This window comes from Hemiscyllium ocellatum, chromosome 19 (genome assembly GCF_020745735.1).
Source record: "Hemiscyllium ocellatum isolate sHemOce1 chromosome 19, sHemOce1.pat.X.cur, whole genome shotgun sequence".
Lineage (NCBI taxonomy): Eukaryota > Metazoa > Chordata > Chondrichthyes > Orectolobiformes > Hemiscylliidae > Hemiscyllium > Hemiscyllium ocellatum.
This window is the reverse complement of record NC_083419.1, coordinates 14,335,906-14,357,594: the sequence shown is the minus strand read 5'-3', so window position 1 is coordinate 14,357,594 and position 21,689 is coordinate 14,335,906. Positions and strand designations below refer to the sequence as shown.

General features: G+C 39.5%; 1 protein-coding gene across 5 annotated transcripts in view; it reads left to right on the top strand.

Moving 5' to 3' along the window:
* poc1b (POC1 centriolar protein B) overlaps nucleotides 1–21,689 on the top strand; it is a 126,852-nt gene that overhangs the window by 11,495 nt on the left and 93,668 nt on the right. For 4 of the 5 annotated variants that reach the window (XM_060839247.1, XM_060839252.1, XM_060839250.1 and 1 more), the window contains exons 2-6: nucleotides 509–593; nucleotides 12,729–12,900; nucleotides 14,591–14,770; nucleotides 17,721–17,828; nucleotides 18,225–18,340. In XM_060839247.1, the coding sequence (XP_060695230.1) occupies nucleotides 509–593; nucleotides 12,729–12,900; nucleotides 14,591–14,770; nucleotides 17,721–17,828; nucleotides 18,225–18,340 (661 nt within the window). The remainder of the gene's footprint in view (nucleotides 1–508; nucleotides 594–12,728; nucleotides 12,901–14,590; nucleotides 14,771–17,720; nucleotides 17,829–18,224; nucleotides 18,341–21,689) is intronic. The other variant, XM_060839249.1, reaches the window with a different exon arrangement.

Sequence of the window (21,689 nt, the reverse complement as noted above, 5' to 3'; positions counted from 1 at the left end):
TCTCTGACCAATTCTGGTCAGCTTTATCTTTGTCCATTAATTATTCTCTTTGCTGAACATGCAACTTACCACAAGCCTTAAAATGCTACGTAGACATTTTTTTTTTTGAAGACACTCAAATCCAACAGTTTTTTGAAATCTGAGGTATTATTATTGTCTGGTTTTGATTCACTTTTAATGAAACCTACTATGCACATTATAGAAAATTTTCAATTTGGGAATACTCAATTTCTTCAACATTTAGATCAAGAACACTAATGTGGGATTTTGGATGGATTTGGAATTACAGCTGAAATATAGAGTATAGTTCTCTGGTTGGATTGAGTTATGTTAAGTGTGATAGGTAATAAAGATTCAGTTTCAGAATATTTGAACTGGAATCACAATTTGTGGAAAGATCATAAGTCTCAGATGACGCTTAGTTTTTAGCAAAGACAAGTTTTATTTCGCTTTATTTGGCAACGAGCAATGGAATAAAGTAAGGTATTTAATTTTTTTACTATCCTAGGAGGATCCAAACTTAGAACACAACTTTAAAGGTCATAAAGATGTGGTCACCAGTGTTGATTTTAACCCAAACAACAAGCAGCTAGGTAAGTGCTAGATATTTTGCATAGTATAACAGAAACCTAAGCACAGAAGGAGAGCATTTTTGTCCAAAAAACTTGTGCTTCACGTGGCTCTGTCGCTTAGCTTTACATTGTAGTCCACTCCCCTTCCACTTGCCAGTTCCCAGATATCCTTATATCCGTAAGTTTAAGCTTCTGTGAACATTTAACTAATGTTAAAGGCATTGTTTCTATGTAAATTATTATGCATAGAGAGAACCCGTAAATGGAGTTGGAAATTAATGTCAATAGATTTCTACAGTTATGTAATTCACATGTGAAAAAACACTGTAGGAAGCTCCTGTGCTAACACCTTTTGGTGTATTTGGTGTCATATTTAGGTTTATGTCAATTTCTTGCCAGTTTGCAATTGCTGAACATTTGAATTGACTTTTTGTTGTTTAATTGAGATAATTGAATTTACTCATTGAATTGAGTCAGGTTAAGAGATATGTGTGTATTTCTAATATTTAAATAGGAATCTTAAAATTAACATTGGCAGACTATAAAAGGACAGGTTGAGAAGTGATAGGATTGCTGATTTTGGGATTCCAAAGGGACTAATTAATGTTGACCTTGACAAGCTATTTCACCTTGTCTAGAGCAAGTTGACAGTGTTTCAAGCAGAATAAATTGAAAATCAGCAGTGGAGACAGCAATTCATTGAGTGGAGCAAACTCCCACTGGAGCCAATAAAAACAGTTACTATTGATTCATTCAAATGCAAATTAGATAACATTTGCTGCCAGAATAATATTTTGTTATTTATTGCATCTCAAACCCTTATCCTGTGTAACATTTTGGGATACAGACTAAGTGTTTGAGATGCAATAAATGTGGCAAGTGTAGGTCAATGCAGCGATGGTGTACCTAGCTCTGAGCCAAGTGGCTCATATTCAAGTCACACCTGCTCAGACGTGTGTGGTAACATCTCTGAACTGGGTTGATTAGGAAATATTCATCAAACATGAGACTTGACCACAGATATACCGCATTACTTGGAATTTTCTTTACAACATCTCTATGCTACTTACATATATAACACTATCAATTAGAATATATTTCTAATATTTAAATAGGAATCTTAAAATTAACATTGGCAGACTATAAAAGGACAGGTTGAGAAATGATAGGATTGCTGATTTGGGGATTCCAAAGGGACTAATTAATGTTGACCTTGACAAGCTATTTGCTGTAATTAGTCTTCAACACCAATTTGTCATGTGATTTCCAAAATACCAAATGGTGGGCTAGATAGATACAAAAATGTAATGTACTATAGAAACTGAGCACATCTGGTAGCATCTGTGAAAAGAGAAGTAGAGTTAATACTTTAAGTTTAATATGACTATTCTGCAGAACTGGGTGTAATGACATTAAGCGTAAGGGCAAATGCCAAAATTCTCCCCTTTTGTAATTATTGACCTATCTACATGCCAGCTTGCCTTCAATCCTCCGAATTGAGTTTAACGCTGAACAAAACAAAAACAAAGAGCTGCAGATGCTGGAAATCATTAATAAAATTGTAAATAACTGGAAAAACTCAGCAAGATCACCTATCTTTTACATGTTTACCTTCCTTCCATCCATTCTCTACTCTGTCTTCTCTCCACAAATGCTGCCTGCTGCCACTCAGAGTTATAGAGATGTTACAGCATGGAAACAGACTCTTTAGTCCAACTCGTCCATGCTGACCAGATATCCCAACCCTATCTAGTTCCACCTGCCAGCACTTGGCCCATATCCCTCCAAACTCTTCCGATTCATATATCCATCCAGATGCCTTTTAAATGTTGCAATCGTACTAGCTTCCACCACTTCATCTGGCCGCTCATTCTATACACGTACCACCCTCTGCGTAAAAAGGTTGCCCCTTGATCTTATATTTCCCCCCTCACCTTAAACCTATACCCTGTAGTTTTGGACTCCCCCACCCAAAGGAAGAGACTTTGTCTGTTTATCCTCTGACTGTCTACATCCCAGTGTACTGAAGGAGGTTGCTCCAGAAATTGTGAATGCGTTGGTGATTGTTTTCCAGAGTTCGATAGATTCAGGATCAGTTCCTGTGGATTGGAGGGTGGCTCATGTTGTACCACTTTTTAAGAAAGGAGCAAGAGAGAAAGCAGGAAATTATAGACCAGTTAGTCTGACCTCAGTGGTGGCAAAGATGCTGGAGTCAATTATAAAGGATGAAATTACGACACATCTGAATAGCAGTAACAGGATAGGTCAGAGTCAGCATGAATTTATGAAGAGGAAGTCATGCTTGACTAATCTTCTGGAATTTTTTGAGGATGTAACTCTCAAGATGGACAAAGGAGATCCAGTGGATGTAGTGTACCTGGACTTTCAGAAAGCCTTTGATAAAGTTCCACAAAGGAGGTTAGTGAGCAAAACTAGGGCGCATGGTATTGGGGGCAAAGTACTGACTTGGATTGAAAATTGGTTGGCTGACAGGAAACAAGGAGTAGTGATAAACGGCTCCCTTTCAGAATGGCAGGCAGTGAGCAGTGGGGTACAGCAGGGATCAGTGCTGGGACTGCAGCTTTTTACAATATATATTAATGATATAGAAGATGGTATAAATAGTGACATTAGCAAATTTGCTGATGATGCAAAGCTGGGTGGCAAGGTGAAGTGTGAGGAGGATGTTAGGAGATTATAGGGTGACCTGGACAGGTTGGGTGAGTGGACAGATGCATGGCAGATGCAGTTTAATATGGATAAATGTATGGTTATCCACTTTGGTGGCAAGAACAGGAAGGCAGACTACTACCTAAATGGAGTCAAGTTAGGTAAAGGGGCAGTACAAAGAGATCTGGGTGTTCTTGTATACCAGTCAATGAAGGCAAGCATGCAGGTACAACAGGTAGTGAAGAAAGCTAATAGCATACTGGCCTTCATAATAAGAGGGATTGAGTGTAGAAGCAAAGAGGTTCTTCTGCAGCTTAACAGGGCCCTGGTGAGACTGCACCTGGAACATTGTGTGCAGTTCTGGTCTCCAAATTTGAGGAAAGACATTCTGGCTATTGAGGGAGTGCAGCGTAGGTTCACGAGGTCAATTTCCAGAATGGCGGGATTATCTTATGTTGAAAGATTGGAGCAACTGAGAGGAGACCTGATTGAGACGTATAAGATTATTAAAGGATTGGACACTCTGAAGGCAGGAAACATGTTTCCGCTGATGGGTGAATCCCGAACCAGAGAACCCAACCTAAAAATAAGGGTAGGCCATTTAGGACAGATATGAGGAGAAACGTCTTCACCCAGAGAGTTGTGGGTGTGTGGAATGCTCTGACCCAGAAGGCAGTGGAGGCCCAGTCTCTGGATTCATTTAAGAAAGATTTGGATAGAGCTCTCAAGGATTGTGGAATCAAAGGTTAAGGAGCTAAGGCAGGAGTAGGATACTGATTGAGGATGATCAGCCATGATCGTAATGAATGGTGGTGCAAGCTCGAAGAGCAGAATGACCTACTCCTGCACCTATTGTCTATTATCCATGCCCCTCATGATTTTATAAACATCTATAAGGTCACCGCTCAGTCTCCGACTCTCCAGGAAAAACAGCCCTAGCCTATTCAACATTTCCCTATAGCTCAAATCTTCCAACCCTGGCAACATCCTTGTAAATCTTTTCTGAATCTTTTCACGTTTCACAATATCCTTCCGACTGGAAGGCGACCAGAATTGCACGCGATATTTCAACTGTGGCCTAACTAATGTCCTATACAGCCGCACCATGACCTCACAACCCCTGTACTCAATACTCTGATCAATAAAGGAAAGCATATCAAATATTTTCTTCACTATCCTATCCACCTGCAAGTTCACCTTCAAGGAGCTATGAACCTGCACTCGAAGATTTCTTTGTTCAGCAACACTCCCTAGGACCTTGCCATAAAGTGTATAAGTCCTGTTAAGATTTGATTTCCCAAAATGCAGCACCTCGCATTTATCTAAATTAAACTCCATCTGCCACTTCTCAGCCATTGGCTCATCTGATCAAGATCCTGTTGTAATCTGAGGTAACCCTCTTCGCTTCAAACCTTCAATTTTGGTATCACCTGCAAACTTACTAACTATACCTCTTCTGCTCACATCCAAATCATTTATGTAAATGATGAAAAGTAGTGGACCCAGCACTGATCCTTGTGGCATTCCACTGGTAATGGGTGTCTAGTCTGAAAAACAACTTTCCACCACCACCATCACCCTGTCTTCTACCTTTTGAGTTCTGTATCCAAATTCTCCCTGTATTCCATGACATCAAACCTTCCTAACCAGTCTCCTATGGGGAATATAAACAAATATGAACGCATTATTGAAATCCATGTAGATCATGTCCACTGCTCTGCCCTTCTCCATCCTCTTTGTTACTACTTCAAAAAACTCAATCAAGTCTGTGAGACATGATTTCCCACGCACAAAGCCATGTTGACTATCCCTATTCTGTTGAAAATGTGTTGCTGGTTAAAGCACAGCAGGTTAGGCAGCATCCAAGGAATAGGAAATTCGACGTTTCGAGCATAAGCCCTTCATCAGGAATGAGGAGAGGGTGCCAGGTAGGCTAAGATAAAAGGTAGGGAGGAGGGACTTGGGGGAGGGGCGATGGAGATGTGATAGGTGGAAGGAGGTCAAGGTGAGGGTGATAGGCCGGAGTGGGGTGGGGCGGAGAGGTTAGGAAGAAGATTGCAGGTTAGGAGGGCGGTGCTGAGTTGAGGGAACCGACTGAGACAAGGTGGGGGGAGGGGAAATGAGGAAACTGGAGAAATCTGAGTTCATCCCTTGTGGTTGGAGGGTTCCCAGGCGGAAGATGAGGCTTTCTTCCTCCAACCGTCGTGTTGTTATGTTTTGCCGGTGGAGGAGTCCAAGGACCTGCATGTCCTTGGTGGAGTGGGAGGGAGAGTTAAAGTGTTGAGCCACGGGGTGGTTGGGTTGGTTGGTCGGTCCGGGCGTCCCTGAGGTGTTCTCTGAAGCATTCCGCAAGTAAGCGGCCCGTCTCCCCAATGTAGAGGAGGCCACATCGGGTGCAGCGGATGCAATAGATGATGTGTGTGGAGGTACAGGTGAACTTGTGGCGGATATGGAAGGATCCCTTGGGGCCTTGGAGGGAAGTGAGGGAGGAGGTGTGTGCGCAAGTTTTACATTTCCTGCGGTTGCAGGGGTAGGTGCCGGGAGTGGAGGTTGGGTTGGTGGGGGGTGTGGACCTGACGAGGGAGTCACGAAGGGAGTGGTCTTTGCGGAACGCTGATAGGGGAGGGGAGGGGAGGGAAATATATCCCTGGTGGTGGGGTCCGTTTGGAGGTGGCGGAAATGACGGCAGATGATACGTTGTATACGGAGGTTGGTGGGGTGGTAGGTGAGAACCAGTGGGGTTCTGTCTTGGTGACGGTTGGAGGAGCGGGGCTCAAGGGCGGAGGAACGGGAAGTGGAGGAGATGCAGTGGAGGGCATCGTCGATTACATTTGGGGGGAATCTGCGGTCCTTGAAGAAGGAGGCCATCTGGGCTGTGCGGTGTTGGAACTGGTCCTCCTGGGAGCAGATGCGGCGGAGACGAAGGAATTGGGAATATGGGATGGAGTTTTTACAGGGGGCAGGGTGGGAGGAGGTGTAGTCCAGATAGCTGTGGGAGTCAGTCGGTTTATAATAGATGTCTGTGTTGAGTCGGTCGCCTGAGATAGAAATGGCAAGGTCTAGGAAGGGGAGGGAGGAGTCTGAGACAGTCCAGGTGAATTTGAGATCGGGATGGAAGGTGTTAGTAAAGTTGATGAACTGTTCAACCTCCTCGTGGGAGCACGAGGCAGCGCCGATACAGTCATTGATGTAGCAGAGGAAAAGGTGGGGGGTGGTGCCAGTGTAGTTGCGGAAGATGGACTGTTCCACATATCCTACGAAGAGGCAGGCATAGCTGGGGCCCAAGCGGGTGCCCATGGCAACTCCTTTAGTTTGGAGGAAGTGGGAGGATTGAAAAGAGAAGTTATTCAGGGTGAGGACCAGTTCAGTCAGTCGAAGGAGGGTGTCAGTGGAAGGGTACTGGTCGGTGCGGCGGGAAAGGAAGAAGCGGGGGGCTTTGAGTCCTTTGTGATGGGGGATGGAGGTGTACAGGGACTGGATGTCCATCGTGAAAATAAGGCGTTGGGGACCGGGGAAGCGAAAATCCTGGAGGAGGTGGAGGGCGTGGGTGGTGTCCCGAACGTAGGTGGGGAGTTCTTGGACTAAAGGGGACGGAACCGTGTCAAGGTATGCGGTGATGAGTTCGGTGAGACAATGGGTCGGCCGGGGCATTCAGGTTTGTGGATTTTGGGCAGGAGGTAGAAACGGGCGGTGCGGGGTTGTGGGACTATGAGGTTGGAGGCGGTGGATGGGAAATCCCTTGAGGTCCTTGCCTTTCCAAATACATGTACGTTCTGTCCCTCAGGATTCCCTCAATCGACACCTTAGCAATTTGAATGTATTTCCAATTAAGCTAATCATATCACTGACAAAGATTTGTGGTCCACCTTCGTCCTTCATGATGTTTTCCCAGAGTTATCTTTCTTCTTGAGGCTTTTCACAATGGATGCTATATTCAAATAACGTTTGCCAACTGTACCATGTTAACTGCCAATTAATTGGATACTTGCTGCCTACTTCAGAACCTTATTCATTTCTCCCTGCACTGAATAGGGGGCTGCTTATACTGTCTGAAACTGGTTTGAATCTTCTATTGCTTCTGGTGATGTTGTGGATCAGTAACTACTTTGGGATCTATATCTATGATTATCTGAAGAATCTTAACTAAAACCTACTCTTAGTATTGATGAAGCAATTCAAGAGAAAAGCTAATTTGTATAAAATGTTCTTATCTATGTCTTAAGCATTGGCAAGTAACCTTGAGTCTACAGAGCTGTTATTGTGCTACTTGTGAAGACAATATTAAGCAAATATTTTCCCAAGCGCTCTAACTACTGTCAGCCATGTTTTGCTGCATTAGCCATGGGCAGCCATCAGCTATTTTGTGCTGCTCTAATGCGCAGCCCAAACAGTGGGGAATGGGAAACTGCGTTTAAATAGTGAGATTTGGTAATAATGAGATTGCAATGCATGTGAGTAGGCTCGCTAATGTGAAATTTGTCTCACCATTCAACATGTTTTGAGAGCCAAAAATCCAGTTTTCAATCCAAGAAGCTCCTTGCTGGCTATCTGGTATACATTTTCCAGTTTTCTCACCAATGATCATGCTTTTCATGAACTGGTCACAGTTGCAAGAGCCACAGTAGGGTTTTTCCAACATTAAACTGGAAAAATAATTCAGATAGAGAGTGGAAGATCATGGTGTTCTGAAGAAGATTCATTGAATTCACGAAGAGTATTTATCTCGCTCAACTGTAGCTGTCAGACCTGTTGAGTTCTGCCAGCATTTCCTGTTGTCTTGAAGATGGTGACAACAGCTGTAAGGTTAAGCAGAGGAGATTGTATGCGTAATATCCAGCTCACGAACATGAAAACCACATCTTTGCTTTCAAGTAAAATTACTGGAGGGGTAAATGGTGAGAAGAAATGAAACTTGGATTACCAAATTAACCATGCAAGCACTATTGAAGAATATTGAATAAGTGCAAGTAGGATTCAGAATTCGGAGGGAGTCCAGCAGACTGTGGAAGAGACACACACAAAGAATGGAGTGAATGTCAGAAAAAAGCCACAGTTCTATAAGATGTTGCCTATGCCTTGGACCATTGCTACATGTGGTGGAAACCCCACTGGAGGACGTAAAATAAATTCTAAAGACGTATGCAACTGTATTTGCAATGCTCTCGTGAAAATGTTTTTTATTTTTTCACGGAATATAGGCGTCACTGGTAAGATCAGCATTTAGCCTATCCTAATTGCTCAGCTGTTTCAGAGGGCATTTAAAAGTCAACCACCTTGTAGGTTGGAATGTTAGACCAGATAAGGGCAGCAGATTTCCTTCCCTAAGCACATTAGTTTTTTTATTTTATCTGTGCTGGTTGTTAGCTTTGTTTCAGATTTACTGATAACTGCTCTGGTGAGATTTAATACCATCGATAAATTTAAATTTCAACAGCTAATAATCCTGCTGCACTGCAAAACTGATGATGGAGTATGGCTTGAGAAATGCCAGTCCAATGTTATGGTTGAGTGATGATAGATTCAAGAGTACTGATTGAGTAATTCCTGCCTTCTGTTCCACAATATGAGTGAATTGAAATACGTCAAATGTACATTTTAACCTCTGGTGTACTGTTAAGTAATTTTAATCATTTATCATATGCGTAAAGTAATTTTTAAAAAATATTCATATTAAAAGCCATATAAATCTTGCACTGTCTTGTTAAGAGCTGTGTCAAGTAATGTAGTTGATTTGCTCTCTCTCTATGTTCATTGCACTTTGTACTAGTTAGTCATTTTCAATACTTGTGTTTTTTCAAAGAGTCCAATAAAATTTCAATTTTTAAGAAAAATCACTCCTGGCATCACTGGCTGGACCAGCATTTATTGCTCATCCCTAGTTGCTGGTGAGCTGACTTCTTGAACTGCAATGTATCTAGTCGAGATATACTGCCAGTACAGTTAGGAAGGGAGTTCCATGACTTTGAACCAGTGACGTTGAAAGAACAGTGTATTTCTGTCTAAGGAGCTTAGGTACATTTCTGCAGTCCATCTTATGGATGGATACAAAAACAGAAGTTGCTGGAGAAACTCAGTAGGTGTGGCAGCATCTATGGGGAGAAAGCAGAGTTAACATTTCAAGTCCAGGACTCTTTTTTTTTTCTTCTTAAGAATGAATGTCAAGAGGTGGTGGGTGGATTCTCTCTCTTGGGATGTCATTGTCTATTACTTGTGTGGTGTGAATGTTATTTAACGTATTTTAAAACAAAATGAATGTTGTACAGTTTTTGCTGCATTTATTGCTTCAGCGTCTAAGTCGTTGTGAATAGTATTATATGTTGTGCAGTGAGCATCCCCACTTCTGACCTTGTGGTGAAGGGAAGGTCTTTGATAAAGCAGCTGATGGACCGACAACACTCCCCCGGGGAACTCCTGTGACGACTGCCTTCCAATAACTACAGCAGTTTTCCTTTGTCCTTGTAGAATTGTCTCATTGATGTCCATGGATTTCATTTTTGCTAGGGCTCCTTGTTGCCACATTGTTAAAGGCGACCTTGATGTCAAAGGCAGTCATTCTTGCCTCACTTCTGGAATTTAATTCAAGTTTCAACCAAGGCTGTCATGAGGTTAGGAGTTGAGTGGCCCTGACAGAACCCAAACTAGGGGTCAACAAGCTGATTAGTAGTAAGCAAGTGCTGCTTGATAGTGCTGTTAATAGTGATTTGAAAGAAGCTTGTGTGCATATTATATCTTGTATATCTCAAACGCTCTAAAATGCTTCATTTAGATTAATTTACTCTTTAGTTATTGTTATAAAAAGCTTGCCATTATATAGCATTTTACAAGACTTTGTGTCCAGATGCACTACAGCTTATGATCAGCTTTTTGAACCATACCTACTGTAATGTAGGTAACATCCAGTTTGCACTATAATCAGCAATAAATTGTCTGGATGGGTATATGAATAGGAAGCATTTAGAGAGATATGGGCCAAGTGCTGGCAAATGGGACTAGGTTAGGTTGGGATATCTGGTTGGCATGGGAGATTGGACCGAAGGGTCTGTTTTCATGCTATACATCTCTATGACTTTGAGTTTGTGGTGTAAGTTGAAAAATAACTGACCAGGTTATTGGCAGACCTCCAATGCCTTCCCGCAAAAAATGCCCTGTGATCTTTTTGCATCCACTTGAAAAGACAAACAGGACCTTGATTGTACCATCTGAAAAATAACACCTTTTGATAGCACAGCACTTCCTTCAGTTCCACACTAGACTGTCAGTACAAACTAGGTTCAAATCTCTAGAGTGGAACCTAACTCTCTAAGACAACAGATATTTTTCTACTTTTGGGCTAAACTTAATACTTTAAGGAATAAATGCAATCATTTTTGTACTCCATAAACATCGAGATGAATGAATAAAGGACAGTCAGTTGAACAAGATGTCAGTTGAACACTGCTTATATTTGTGAATAATACATTGGCATCTTTACTCATTTAATTCATTAATGAAATAAGCCATTCTATTAAGTTATAATGTGTGTCATAGCTTCTCACTCACTAGATTGCTAACTATTCACAAAAATTCCAGACAGGCTTAAGCCCTCATGATTCTAACACAAAGGTGAAAGGTTGTAGCTGTAAGCTCATCCCAGGATATTCTCTATAGTTGTAAACTACTGAAGCTTCATTCCAGTCATTTATAATGGTCCCGAAGCTTGCCGGTGAGGTAATCACCCTAATGAGTACTCTTTGGCATGCATTATACTCACTTTGCAATGAATAAAAAAATTGTAAAGCTTATATAACTAAATAACCAATGGATTTATAAAAAGCAGCAAAGACAAGGCAGATAGAATAGTTACCTGCGATGAAATATGTGGCTTTATGGTCAGCTATTAGGTAGGAGTTATCAAATGAACCTGATGCACCATATGGAAGAGAAAAGCAAACAATGTTAGCAAGTGGTTAGCCAGGCCTCTGGCTGTGATGCAGAATAAGAACAAGGAAGATGATGCATTATTTATAAAGTCTGCGTCATGCCTTGCTGTGAAGCGATAATTCCCTGATAATTGGTGAATTAAATGCAGCAAATAGCACTTAAAAATTAGCAAAAGGAGGAAGAAATTAGTTTGGAAGTGATAGCTGTTTTACAGTGTGCCCAGGGAGTAAAAGGATATTACCTTCATGCAGTTTCATTTTTCTCCTTTCACTGTTTTCTGCCTCACTATTCATTTTTAGCTCTTGGGGATTTCATCTGTGCCATCTGACCAAGATTTTGCTCCACTGCACTATAAGTAAGGGGCAATATGTGAACACTTTTTTGCTATTCCATGAGTTGTCTACTTCTGCTATTTCCTGATATCTGCTGTTTATCTTGACATCTCTGTCTTTCTATAGTATGCTCACCATTTGCATTGAATATCTTGCCTGAAGAGAGAAAAAAAATAGACTGCAATTAGATGGACAAAAAATAAATAAAAAGAGAAACAGATTTTTTTTAAATGTAAAGGGAATTCAAGTACAATGGAATCTTGATCAGATGGGCCAATGGGCGGAGGAATGACGGATGGAGATTAATTTAGATAAGTGTGAAATGTTGCATTTGGAAAGGCAGATCAGAGCAGGATTTATACACTTAATGGTAAAGCCCTGGGAGTATTGCTGAATAAAGACACCTTGCAGCGCAGGTTCATCGATCCCTGAAAGTGGAGTCAGCGGTAGAAAGGATAGTGAAGAAGGTGTTTGGTATGCTTGCCTTTATTGGTCAGTGCATTGAGTATTGAAGTTGGGAGGTCATGTTGGCGATGCAACCGTGTTATAGCCAGCGCATGTTTTAAAAGTTCACACTATAGAAGCAGCATCCCCTATTTGTCAATCGTGTTACAGCCGATTCACATTGATGAAATGCATATCATAGCAGAACAACATGTTTTCTATTATGCTGAATGAAATTTATTTTCTGCAAAGACTACAAAAAACAATTTGAGAAACATCACTTGTGTTTGAAACTTCTTTGGCACATGATGTAATTAAGAACTTGAAAGGTGACATTGTCTGTTTGAAGAGAAAACCTGCAACAAAACCTAAATTTGTAATTCGGAATGCTGTGAGGGCTGTCGCTAAAATAATGAGATTAGAAATTCTGGAAAATTGCTAGGCAAATGACCCATTACCATATGCTTATGTTCTTTTATCATATCATAGAGATAAAATGTAACTTTAATTTATGCACCACAGCAATCACTATTTACAAGCTTTTTTTACGTTTATTTTATTGAGATAAAATAGTTTAATAATTTCTATCTGTCTTGATCTAAATAAATAATTGTCAGTACATCTGTGAGATTTAACTATGAATATTATTGTTATTTCATGAATCTCTCTCTTTCACAAATAGGCATAAGGGAATGTGAGTCAACTACATAATGTGTTTAAATTATTTGACTGTGATGGTCAAATCTGTACAGAAACTATGTGATTTAATATTGATTTATTCTTTCTGAAGCAACTACCTCAATTGATAAGTGCCTTATGATATGGAACTTGAAGCCACAAACCAGAGCCTACCGATTTACAGGACACAAGGATGCTGTGATGTCTGTCCACTTTTCCCCGTCAGGTCATCTGGTGGCATCTGCTTCACGAGATAAAACTGTTCGACTCTGGACTCCAAATGTGTGAGTAATGCAAGTAAACCTTGAATGTGTAAGTGTATTTTACAGATAGCAGATATATTAATTACACAAATGTTATGAAGTAGATTTTTTTTGACATTCTAGCAAGTATAGATTGCACTGTTGCACTGAAAGGATTTAAATACATTTCTAAGACTTTTGATCAAACTGAAGCTACTGAATCATCTTTAGCATTGCTGTGATTGCTCTCTTATGTATGCTTTTGCTTCTGTTCTTCTTTTCTCATCCACATAAAGAATGAGCATTTTCTTTTTTTTCTACTTTTTTACTTTCATTGTATGCTGTCCTTTTTATCCCTGTCTCCTGTTTCACTTCTCACACTAATTTTCCTTACATTTATCTTTTAAGTTTTTTTTCTTGCAATTCAGGTTGGCAGCCAAGATTCTCACAAAAATTTATGGCATACAAGTACGTAGGTAGTCCAAGGAACATCCAGATCTGGGTGAATGAACCAATAGGTTCTTCACTGTAAGATTTTAGAGAGATAAATTAGGGCAGAAGCAGGAAAGTTTGATTATTTTATTGTTACCTAGTTGATTCTTACTGACTGTTGCCATCTCAATTTATTCACTTCTAATGAATTAATTACTTGAATTGAAATATACTGTCACTGATTTTTGCCCTAAAGAGAGAAGACTTTGTGAAATATGACTCCTGTGAAGATATGATGCAATAGATTTGCACTGAATACAAGACCATTGTATACAATTAGAATATAAATCAGACCAGTTTAGCTACAATTCTCTAGATTCTCTTTCTGCAGTCAAGTTTAAAAATGCATTGTAGTTGCCAAGGTGATTTCATCAAATAAGGTACTCTGCATACGTTTTGCAGTCTCTAAAACGGACTGTAATGGAGTTGTGAAGTATCTGTCAAGATGATTTTCCATAATGAAATCATCTTTGCACATAGGTTATTTTCAGTTCTGTTTCTGGAGTGAATTAAAATGAAATATTTGAAAGAACTTGATCAGAATTTAAAAAGAAAATATTCATGAATGGTTTTCTCTTCACATTTTCCTTTTTCTTTGGGGAGAAAGAAACAACATTAGTAGTGTTCTGTATAATCATTTGGTATATAGTTTGCACATAGTTTTATAACATCTTTTGCATATACTCTTTTAAATGGTTTCCACATAGAATGAGCTTATCTCTTAGTGTTTGGATATTTTCTGATCAACTTGTGCAGATTTGTTATTAAAAGTCTGTGGAGCAGGTGGGACTTGAACCAAGGCTTTCTGGTCACTGAACCACAAGGGCCCTCATAGCACCTAGTCTTGTATTTTCAATATGATTTTCAGTACAAGCTGTTACTGAAAATCCAGGCTGCTCAGCATCGTGTTTATTACATGGTAAGGATTCCAGGGATGATATCTAGAATACTAAATTGATGCAATTAAGCATTGCAGCTATTTCTAGAATATAAAACTCCACTTCGTTTCAAAAGTGTGCTTTTTTTCATCCAATAACCGTTTGACGGCAACATTGCAGTTAAATCATGTTTAAATTGAAAATTAATTGAAGGGAGTGTTTTTTTCCTAAAGGAAGAGTTTTGTCACTTTTTAGGTCTTGAAAATGCATTGATGTTTGTTATATTGATTTAGAAACAGCCTGTGTTATCTGGTATGTCTGTTTTAGAAAGCACTGAAGTGATTTTGCTGTCTTCTAATTAGTAAAGGAACATCAACGACATTCACAGCCCACAGTGCCGTAGTTCGCGGTGTGAACTTCTCCTGTGATGGAAATTTCCTGGTTACGGCATCTGACGACAAATCAATAAAGGTGTGGAACACGCATCAACAACGGTTTCTGTTATCATTTAAAGGACACAATAACTGGGTTCGTTCTGCCAGGTACGTTTATTTTCAGGAACAGATAGGTGAGTGAAAATGTTATCTGTATACAAGTATCTGATCATAATGTTGGCTTAATATTTGTACTTATTTTTGAATCATGATTAAATTGTGACTTGAGTCTGCACTGCATAAATTTGATAGAGTGGCAGAATTTTTAAGTTTCATTCATTTTATTTTGCCTTATCAGGTTAGAAAAAATCTTAAATATCTGCTAAGTTTGCTGAATTCAGTCAGAGGTGCAATAGGAATTAAGTGTGTGATATACTGTGCCTAACGTTGTTGAATTCATAGATTGAGATTTGTTTTCCACTGGGACATTTTTACTGTGTTCTAAGCAATAACTCACTTCTGGTACAAAAAGTATGCAGACGTTGTTAACTTATTCAAAAGGTTTGATTCCTAATATGCATTTTCCCAATACCCAGTGTCACTGTTTGTTGTACCATTTTCTCCAGTGGCATGAAACAAAATATGACACAAGTGCTCCCATTTTTCATAAAAAGGGTGCAGCTAAAAAGAGGCTTAATCATAAAACAAAGGAGTGCTATAAACATGAAAAATTATTTCTAGCATTCACTTCGCTTTAGTCCTTATGTTCCTCATGAGTCACAGAAATCTTCAGATACAATAACATACTACTTTTCCCACGATGTCTGAGTGCAGATATAGTTGCTTGTGCAGTTTTCCTTCCTCCCAGACTTATGCTTTTTTTTACTTGAGGTCCTTTCCATCGAGGCTTTCAAGTTTTCCCTTCCTTCAGCTTGTAAACCTGGAATATTCACATGACCAGACAGAGTTCCTTTCATTTTCCCTTCTTCACAAAATGGGATAAAAGTTCACAGAAACAAGATAGAATTAAGCTTCAGTTTCTCCTGATGTGTCATTCTGTTTGGTTTAATTGAAATCAAATAATATAGTCAGCTGGTTACATGTGACCATGCTGTACAATGAAGATATTGAGAGTTAATTAAGATGACCCCATGCTAAAATGCAATTTGAAACGGCAAGTTATTTTGTGGTTTGCATCAACAGAAATGTTTATGCTGAATTAAATGCAGCTTGCTATTCTTCAGTGGAATTGAAACGTTATTTTTACAATATTGTCCTTTGTATGTTAATACTACAGCTGTGTTTGGGTGTTTTTTTTTGCACCAACCATCATCCCTCTGAGCTCTGTGTGCATTGAAATTAACACTGACTTAACCAAATTAGAGACTTGCAGTAGTGATGATAGTTAAACTGTTCCCCACTGAAATTGATACTGCCTGTTACACCGTGCAGTATTAAATGATATTCCAGACGTTACTTCAGTCATCTGAACAATCTCAAGGCAAAGGGCCAATACCACCTCCCAGAAACACCTGCCAAATATGCAGTCAATGTGAGAGTATCAACATGCAATGACTCTCAGAACCTGTGACCAGTGACATGGAATTTCCTAGCAGAACAATCATACTCATTAGCGAGTGTTTGCTGACATCATCCCTTCTCTAGAGCTTTGTAGTGAAGACGGTCACTGAGTTTGAAATGTTAGCTCTGCTTTCTCTCTACAGATGATGATATACCAGCTGAGTTTCTGTTTTTGTTTGAGTAATCAAGCGACGCAGTGTCATCCCTGTTCTGTAATAATTTCACCTGGGGCTATTAGAGTTCATCTAGATAATTTTGATCAGGTTATGCTCATTAGAGCTCTGCCTCAAGACTACCAGTGTCCTCTCCTCTGAGCCAGAGATTTTGTTTGAGTCCCAGAGGTTGTTGGTGATGGAAGTGAATTCATAGCAGTCAAACAGTTTTAAATATCAACTTATTCAACATACACCAGAGGCAGGCTGTAAGAACAGGAGATATTCTTGCCCAGCCATATGATAGACAGAAATTGGAGCCTTCGCCATCATGATCTATAGCTCCACTCTACAAAAGAATGTAAAGGTTTATGCTGTCACATCAACTTTGTATTGGGTGGCTGGTTGGCTCAGTGACCAGCATGGATCAGATTGATACCAGCAAAGCAAGGTTTAATCCTTCAAGTTTGGAGTGGATTCACTATGTGCTTCTTTGGCCGTGCTGGTAATTGAATGTTGTGTCACTGTGCGTTGAATTTGTCTTCAGGCACAGAATACAAGAGTATTCATTGTGCAGAAGTCACTCTAGCTGAACTATCACAGAGGATTAACTTATTTGACAAATTTAAAATACTACCTTTTAAGAATGAATTTTGAATCACATTTGGGACATGCCGATACAGATTTGAACATTGTTCTGCATTTTGTATTACAGTGCATTACACTTTATTTTTATTGGGTTCACTAAATTGATTCTGGAGTTGAGGGGTTGGCTGATGAGTCGAGACTGAGTAGACTGGGGTTATATTCATTAGAATTCAGAAGAATGAGGGATAGCTTAAAGAAACATGTAAAATTATGAAGGAAATAAATAAGATAAAAGCAGAGAGAATGTTTCCACTGGCAGGTGAAACCGATAGCCTCAAGATTAGGGGCAGCAGAATTGACAAGGAACTACTTCTTCAATCTATGGAATTGTTTGCCTAGGGAAGTAGTTGACACCACTTCAGTAAACATTTTTAAAGCTAAGATGGAATTTTGTTTTTAATCAATAAAGGAATTAAGGAGTACAATGAAAGCGTGGGTAAGTGGATCTGAATCCATGATCATATTGAATGGCAGAGCAGGCTCGAAGGGCCAAACAGCCTGCTCCTGCTCCTATTTCTTGTATTCTAACTCTAAATCAGAATTTGAAATGAGACTAGTTTGAACTATACATTTTGATTTTATTCATTACTTCATTGTTTGCACCCAGGTTAAGGATGGCAGTTTAATATTCATGCAAGGCCTCTGTTTTTAATGGTGCTTAAATTTGCAAGATATTTGCATTTTATGAGAGATATCTTTACTCTATTTTAAATATTTTTCTGGCACTCAATCATTAGGTTCTCTCCAGATGGAAGACTTGTAGTCTCCTGTAGTGATGACAGAACTGTTAAAATCTGGGACACAGTGAGCAGAGAATGTATCAATACTTTCACTGATTACAGAGGGTAAGTTCATATTTCTTCTTTACAAAATGCATTAATCTTTCAACCTCCGCTTCATTAAATCACACCATAAAATAATCTAAATGATTTTGTTGATATTCTATTCATTCTCTGATGTAAGCTCATTAGGCAAATCTGGATATTAGAGCTACATATGACCTGCTGTGGTCAGGTCATTCGGTGTGTAGTTAGAATAGCTTGTAAATTTTCGACTTCAGATGTCACATTTGATTTTCTTTTGGTGAAATGCTTTGCTTCTGTAGCAAAACTGAGACAGACACTCTATAGGCAGAAGATTTAGCTATCCAAATACCTGAAATGATTCCATCACTGTTTTTGCTGTAAGCCACAATGGTCTTGTAATTTATACTGAAAAATATGATGTTTATTATAATCCAGATTTGCCAACTTTGTGGATTTTAATCCCAGTGGTACCTGTATTGCCTCAGCAGGAACTGACAATACTGTGAAGCTTTGGGATATTCGTATAAACAAACTGCTACAACATTACCAAGGTAACTAATGAGAACTGAATTAATACTTGTTTATATTAAACAACTGATAAATTATTCATGTTTGTGAGAAGATAGTTTACCATATTCAACAAACTTCAACCTTGCATGTTTGTAGCATTTTTGAACAAATTTTATAAATGTCTACGGACTGAAAAAAAATTATCAATGTTACGAATGAAAAATGTTTATGGATCTGTGCTTAAAACAATACCATTCACTTTATAGTTGCATTGCTTAGACCATAAGCCATAGGAACAGAAATTAGACATTTTGGCCCATTGAGCCTGCACTGCCATTCAATCATGGCTGATAAATTTCTCAACCCCATTCTGTCACTTTCTCCCCATAATCCTGATCCCCTTGATACTCCGGAATCTATCGATCTCAGTCTTAAATATCCTCAATGACCTGGTCTCCACAGCCTTCTGTGGCAATGAATTCTGGCAGAAGAAGTTTCTCCTTATCTTCGTTCTAAAAGGTCTTTACTCCAAGGCTGTGCCCTTATCTCTCCTACCAATGGAAGCATCTGCCCAACATCTACTCTGTCTGGGCCATTCAGTACTCTGTATGTTTCAATTAGATCCCCCTCCCCCCACCCTCAACCTTCTCAACTCCATTGAATATAGACCCAGAGTCTTCAAACGTTCCTCCTGTGTTAAGGTTTTCATTCCTGGAACCATTCTCCTGAACCTCCTGAATATGCTCCAGGGTCAGTACATCCTTCCTGAGATAATGATCCCCAAAATTGCGCACAAAATCCAAATACGTCAGAGCTTTATAGAGCCTCAGAAGTACATCCCTGCTTTTATAATCAAGGCCATTCAAAATAAATTCTATCATTGCATTTGCCTTCCTAAGTCAACCTGCAAGTTTACTTTGAGAATATTCTGGACTAGAACTCCCAAATCTCTCTGCATTTCAGGCTTCTGAATTTTCTCCCCATTTAGAAAATAGTCCGTGCCTCTATTCTTCCTACCAAAGTGCATGACCATATTGTGTTCCATCTGTCACTTCTTTGCCCACTCTCATAATCCTTCTTCAGCCTCCCCGCCACCTCAATGCTACCTATCCCTCTACCTATCTTTGTACCGTCTGCGGACTTAGCCAGGATACCCTCAGTTCCTTCATGTAGATCATTAATGTATGAAGTGAAAAGCTGTGATCCCAACACTGAGCCTTGTGGAACCCCACTTATTACTGACTGCCACCCTGAGAAGGACACTTTTGTCCCCATTCTCTGCTTTCTGCCAGATGGCCAAGCGTCTATCCATGCTAGCACCTTGCCTGTCATACCATGGGCTCTTATTTTACTCATAGTCTCCTGTGTGGTACCTTATCAAAAGGCTTCTTGAAGTCCAGGTAGATAACATCCATTGGCTCTCATTGATCTAACCAGTTTATTACTACTTCAAAGAATTCTGTCAGATTTGTCAGGCATGATCTTCCCTTGATGAGACCATGCTGACTTTACCCTTATTCTCAGCACTGTTGTTCCTCATGTAATCTAAATAGATTTTCTTGTATCAAACAGTTTTTGAGTCGCAAATGTTTTTGAGGTCTACACGTTAAGCCATGTTAGTTACAGAATATGATGCATTAAGAAAAATGGTCATGTTTGAGATCAAATGTTTATCTTGTCTGCCTTTGTCATAAGCTTGACTTAATTTCTTTCTAATACTTACTTTGTGGCCTTTTTTGTTAATTTACTCCTCATCTATTCTGAATTTGCATGTCATTCCCTCTCTTACTGACCTTTGCATTCAGTTTCCATAATTTAATCAATGATTTCCTATTTTGCAAGATGTACACAAGATTTTACAGTAAGTTCTAAAGCTAGATTGGAAAAGTTGAATTTTTTTTATTCATTCGTGGGCATTGGTGGCTGACCATTCATTGCCTGTCCCTAGCTGCCGTTGAACTGAGTGGCTTGTTCGGCCATTTCAGAGGGCAGTTAAGAATCAACCGCATTGCTGTGGATCTGGAGTCATGTGAGGGCCAGACCAGGTGAGGATGGCAGATTTCCTTCACTAAAGAACATTAGTAAGCGAAATGAGTTTTCCTTGACAATCAACCGTAGTTTCATGGTCATCAGTTAATTCCTAATTCCAGGCTTTTTTAATAGTCAAATAATTTACATATTTTAAAAAGAAAATAAAGTGAGCTTTAAAATGGCAGAGGTGAACCAAAGCTCCCCAACCCCTAAACCTCTTTTCAGGGTTGACATTTGTGACTTTTGACCACTTCTACATATATCGATTTCAAAGTGTGATGCAAAGCTCAAATTGTCTATGTGATAAAAAAAATCAACCTGACTTAAACAGGATAGCTAATGAAGTTTGTCAAGTATTATTAACTTTCATGTAGAGGAGATGTGTGTGTCCAGTATCACTATTACCACAAAATATATCTTCATCAAGACAAAAGTAAGATAACATTGTTTATAATTAAAGTGCTTCTCTTGAGCCAAAGAGCTGTTAAGATATAGGGGCAGACATGTGACATTTGGTAAATTGAGTAACTTTACCATTCTACAAGACTGATGTAATTGAAGCTTTAACTCCACTTTTCTGGCCTCACAGCCCTGGACTGTCTTGTCCATCATAAATCTATCTCTGCCTTGCCTGTACTCATTAATCTAACCTGCCAATGCTCCCTGGGGAAAAGAATTCCCGAAATTAACCATCCTCTTGAAAGAAGAGATTGCTCCCAGTCTATCTTAAATTGGAATCTCTTATTTTGAAACCTTTTTGATTTTTACTTTTCCCCTAGTTTTAGATTCTCTTATGAGAGGAAACATTTTCTCAACATCTACCCTTGTGTTTCAGTAAGGTCCCCTCTTGATCTTCTAAATTGCAACTAATCTAGGCCAATGCTGGTCAACCTCTTCTCAAAGCACCTAGGAGCAGAAGTAAGCCCATTGAGTCACATTTGTCATTCAACGATAACATTGGCTGATCTGAATCCTCAACTCTACATTCTTGCTTTTTCCCCAAGCCCATTCATCGCCTTGTTGATGAAAAATCTTGTTTATCTCAACCATTAATATACTTAACAACCCAGTTTTGACAGCCCTCTACAATAAAACAAAAAAAAACCCTCCGATTCACTGCCCTCCGATAGAATAAATTCCACCACACCTAACTGGGTGGCCTTTTACTCTGAGATTCTCCCCTCTGTCCCTGCCTCCCCAGAAGGAGAAATAACCTGTCTGCAGCTACCTTGTAAGCCCTGTAAGAATCTTGATATGTTTCATTAAGGTCTCCTCTCATTATTCTAAACTCCAGGGAGGACAAGCCCAACCTATCCAACTTCCCATTAAAAAGCCCTCTATGCCCAGAATTAATCTAGT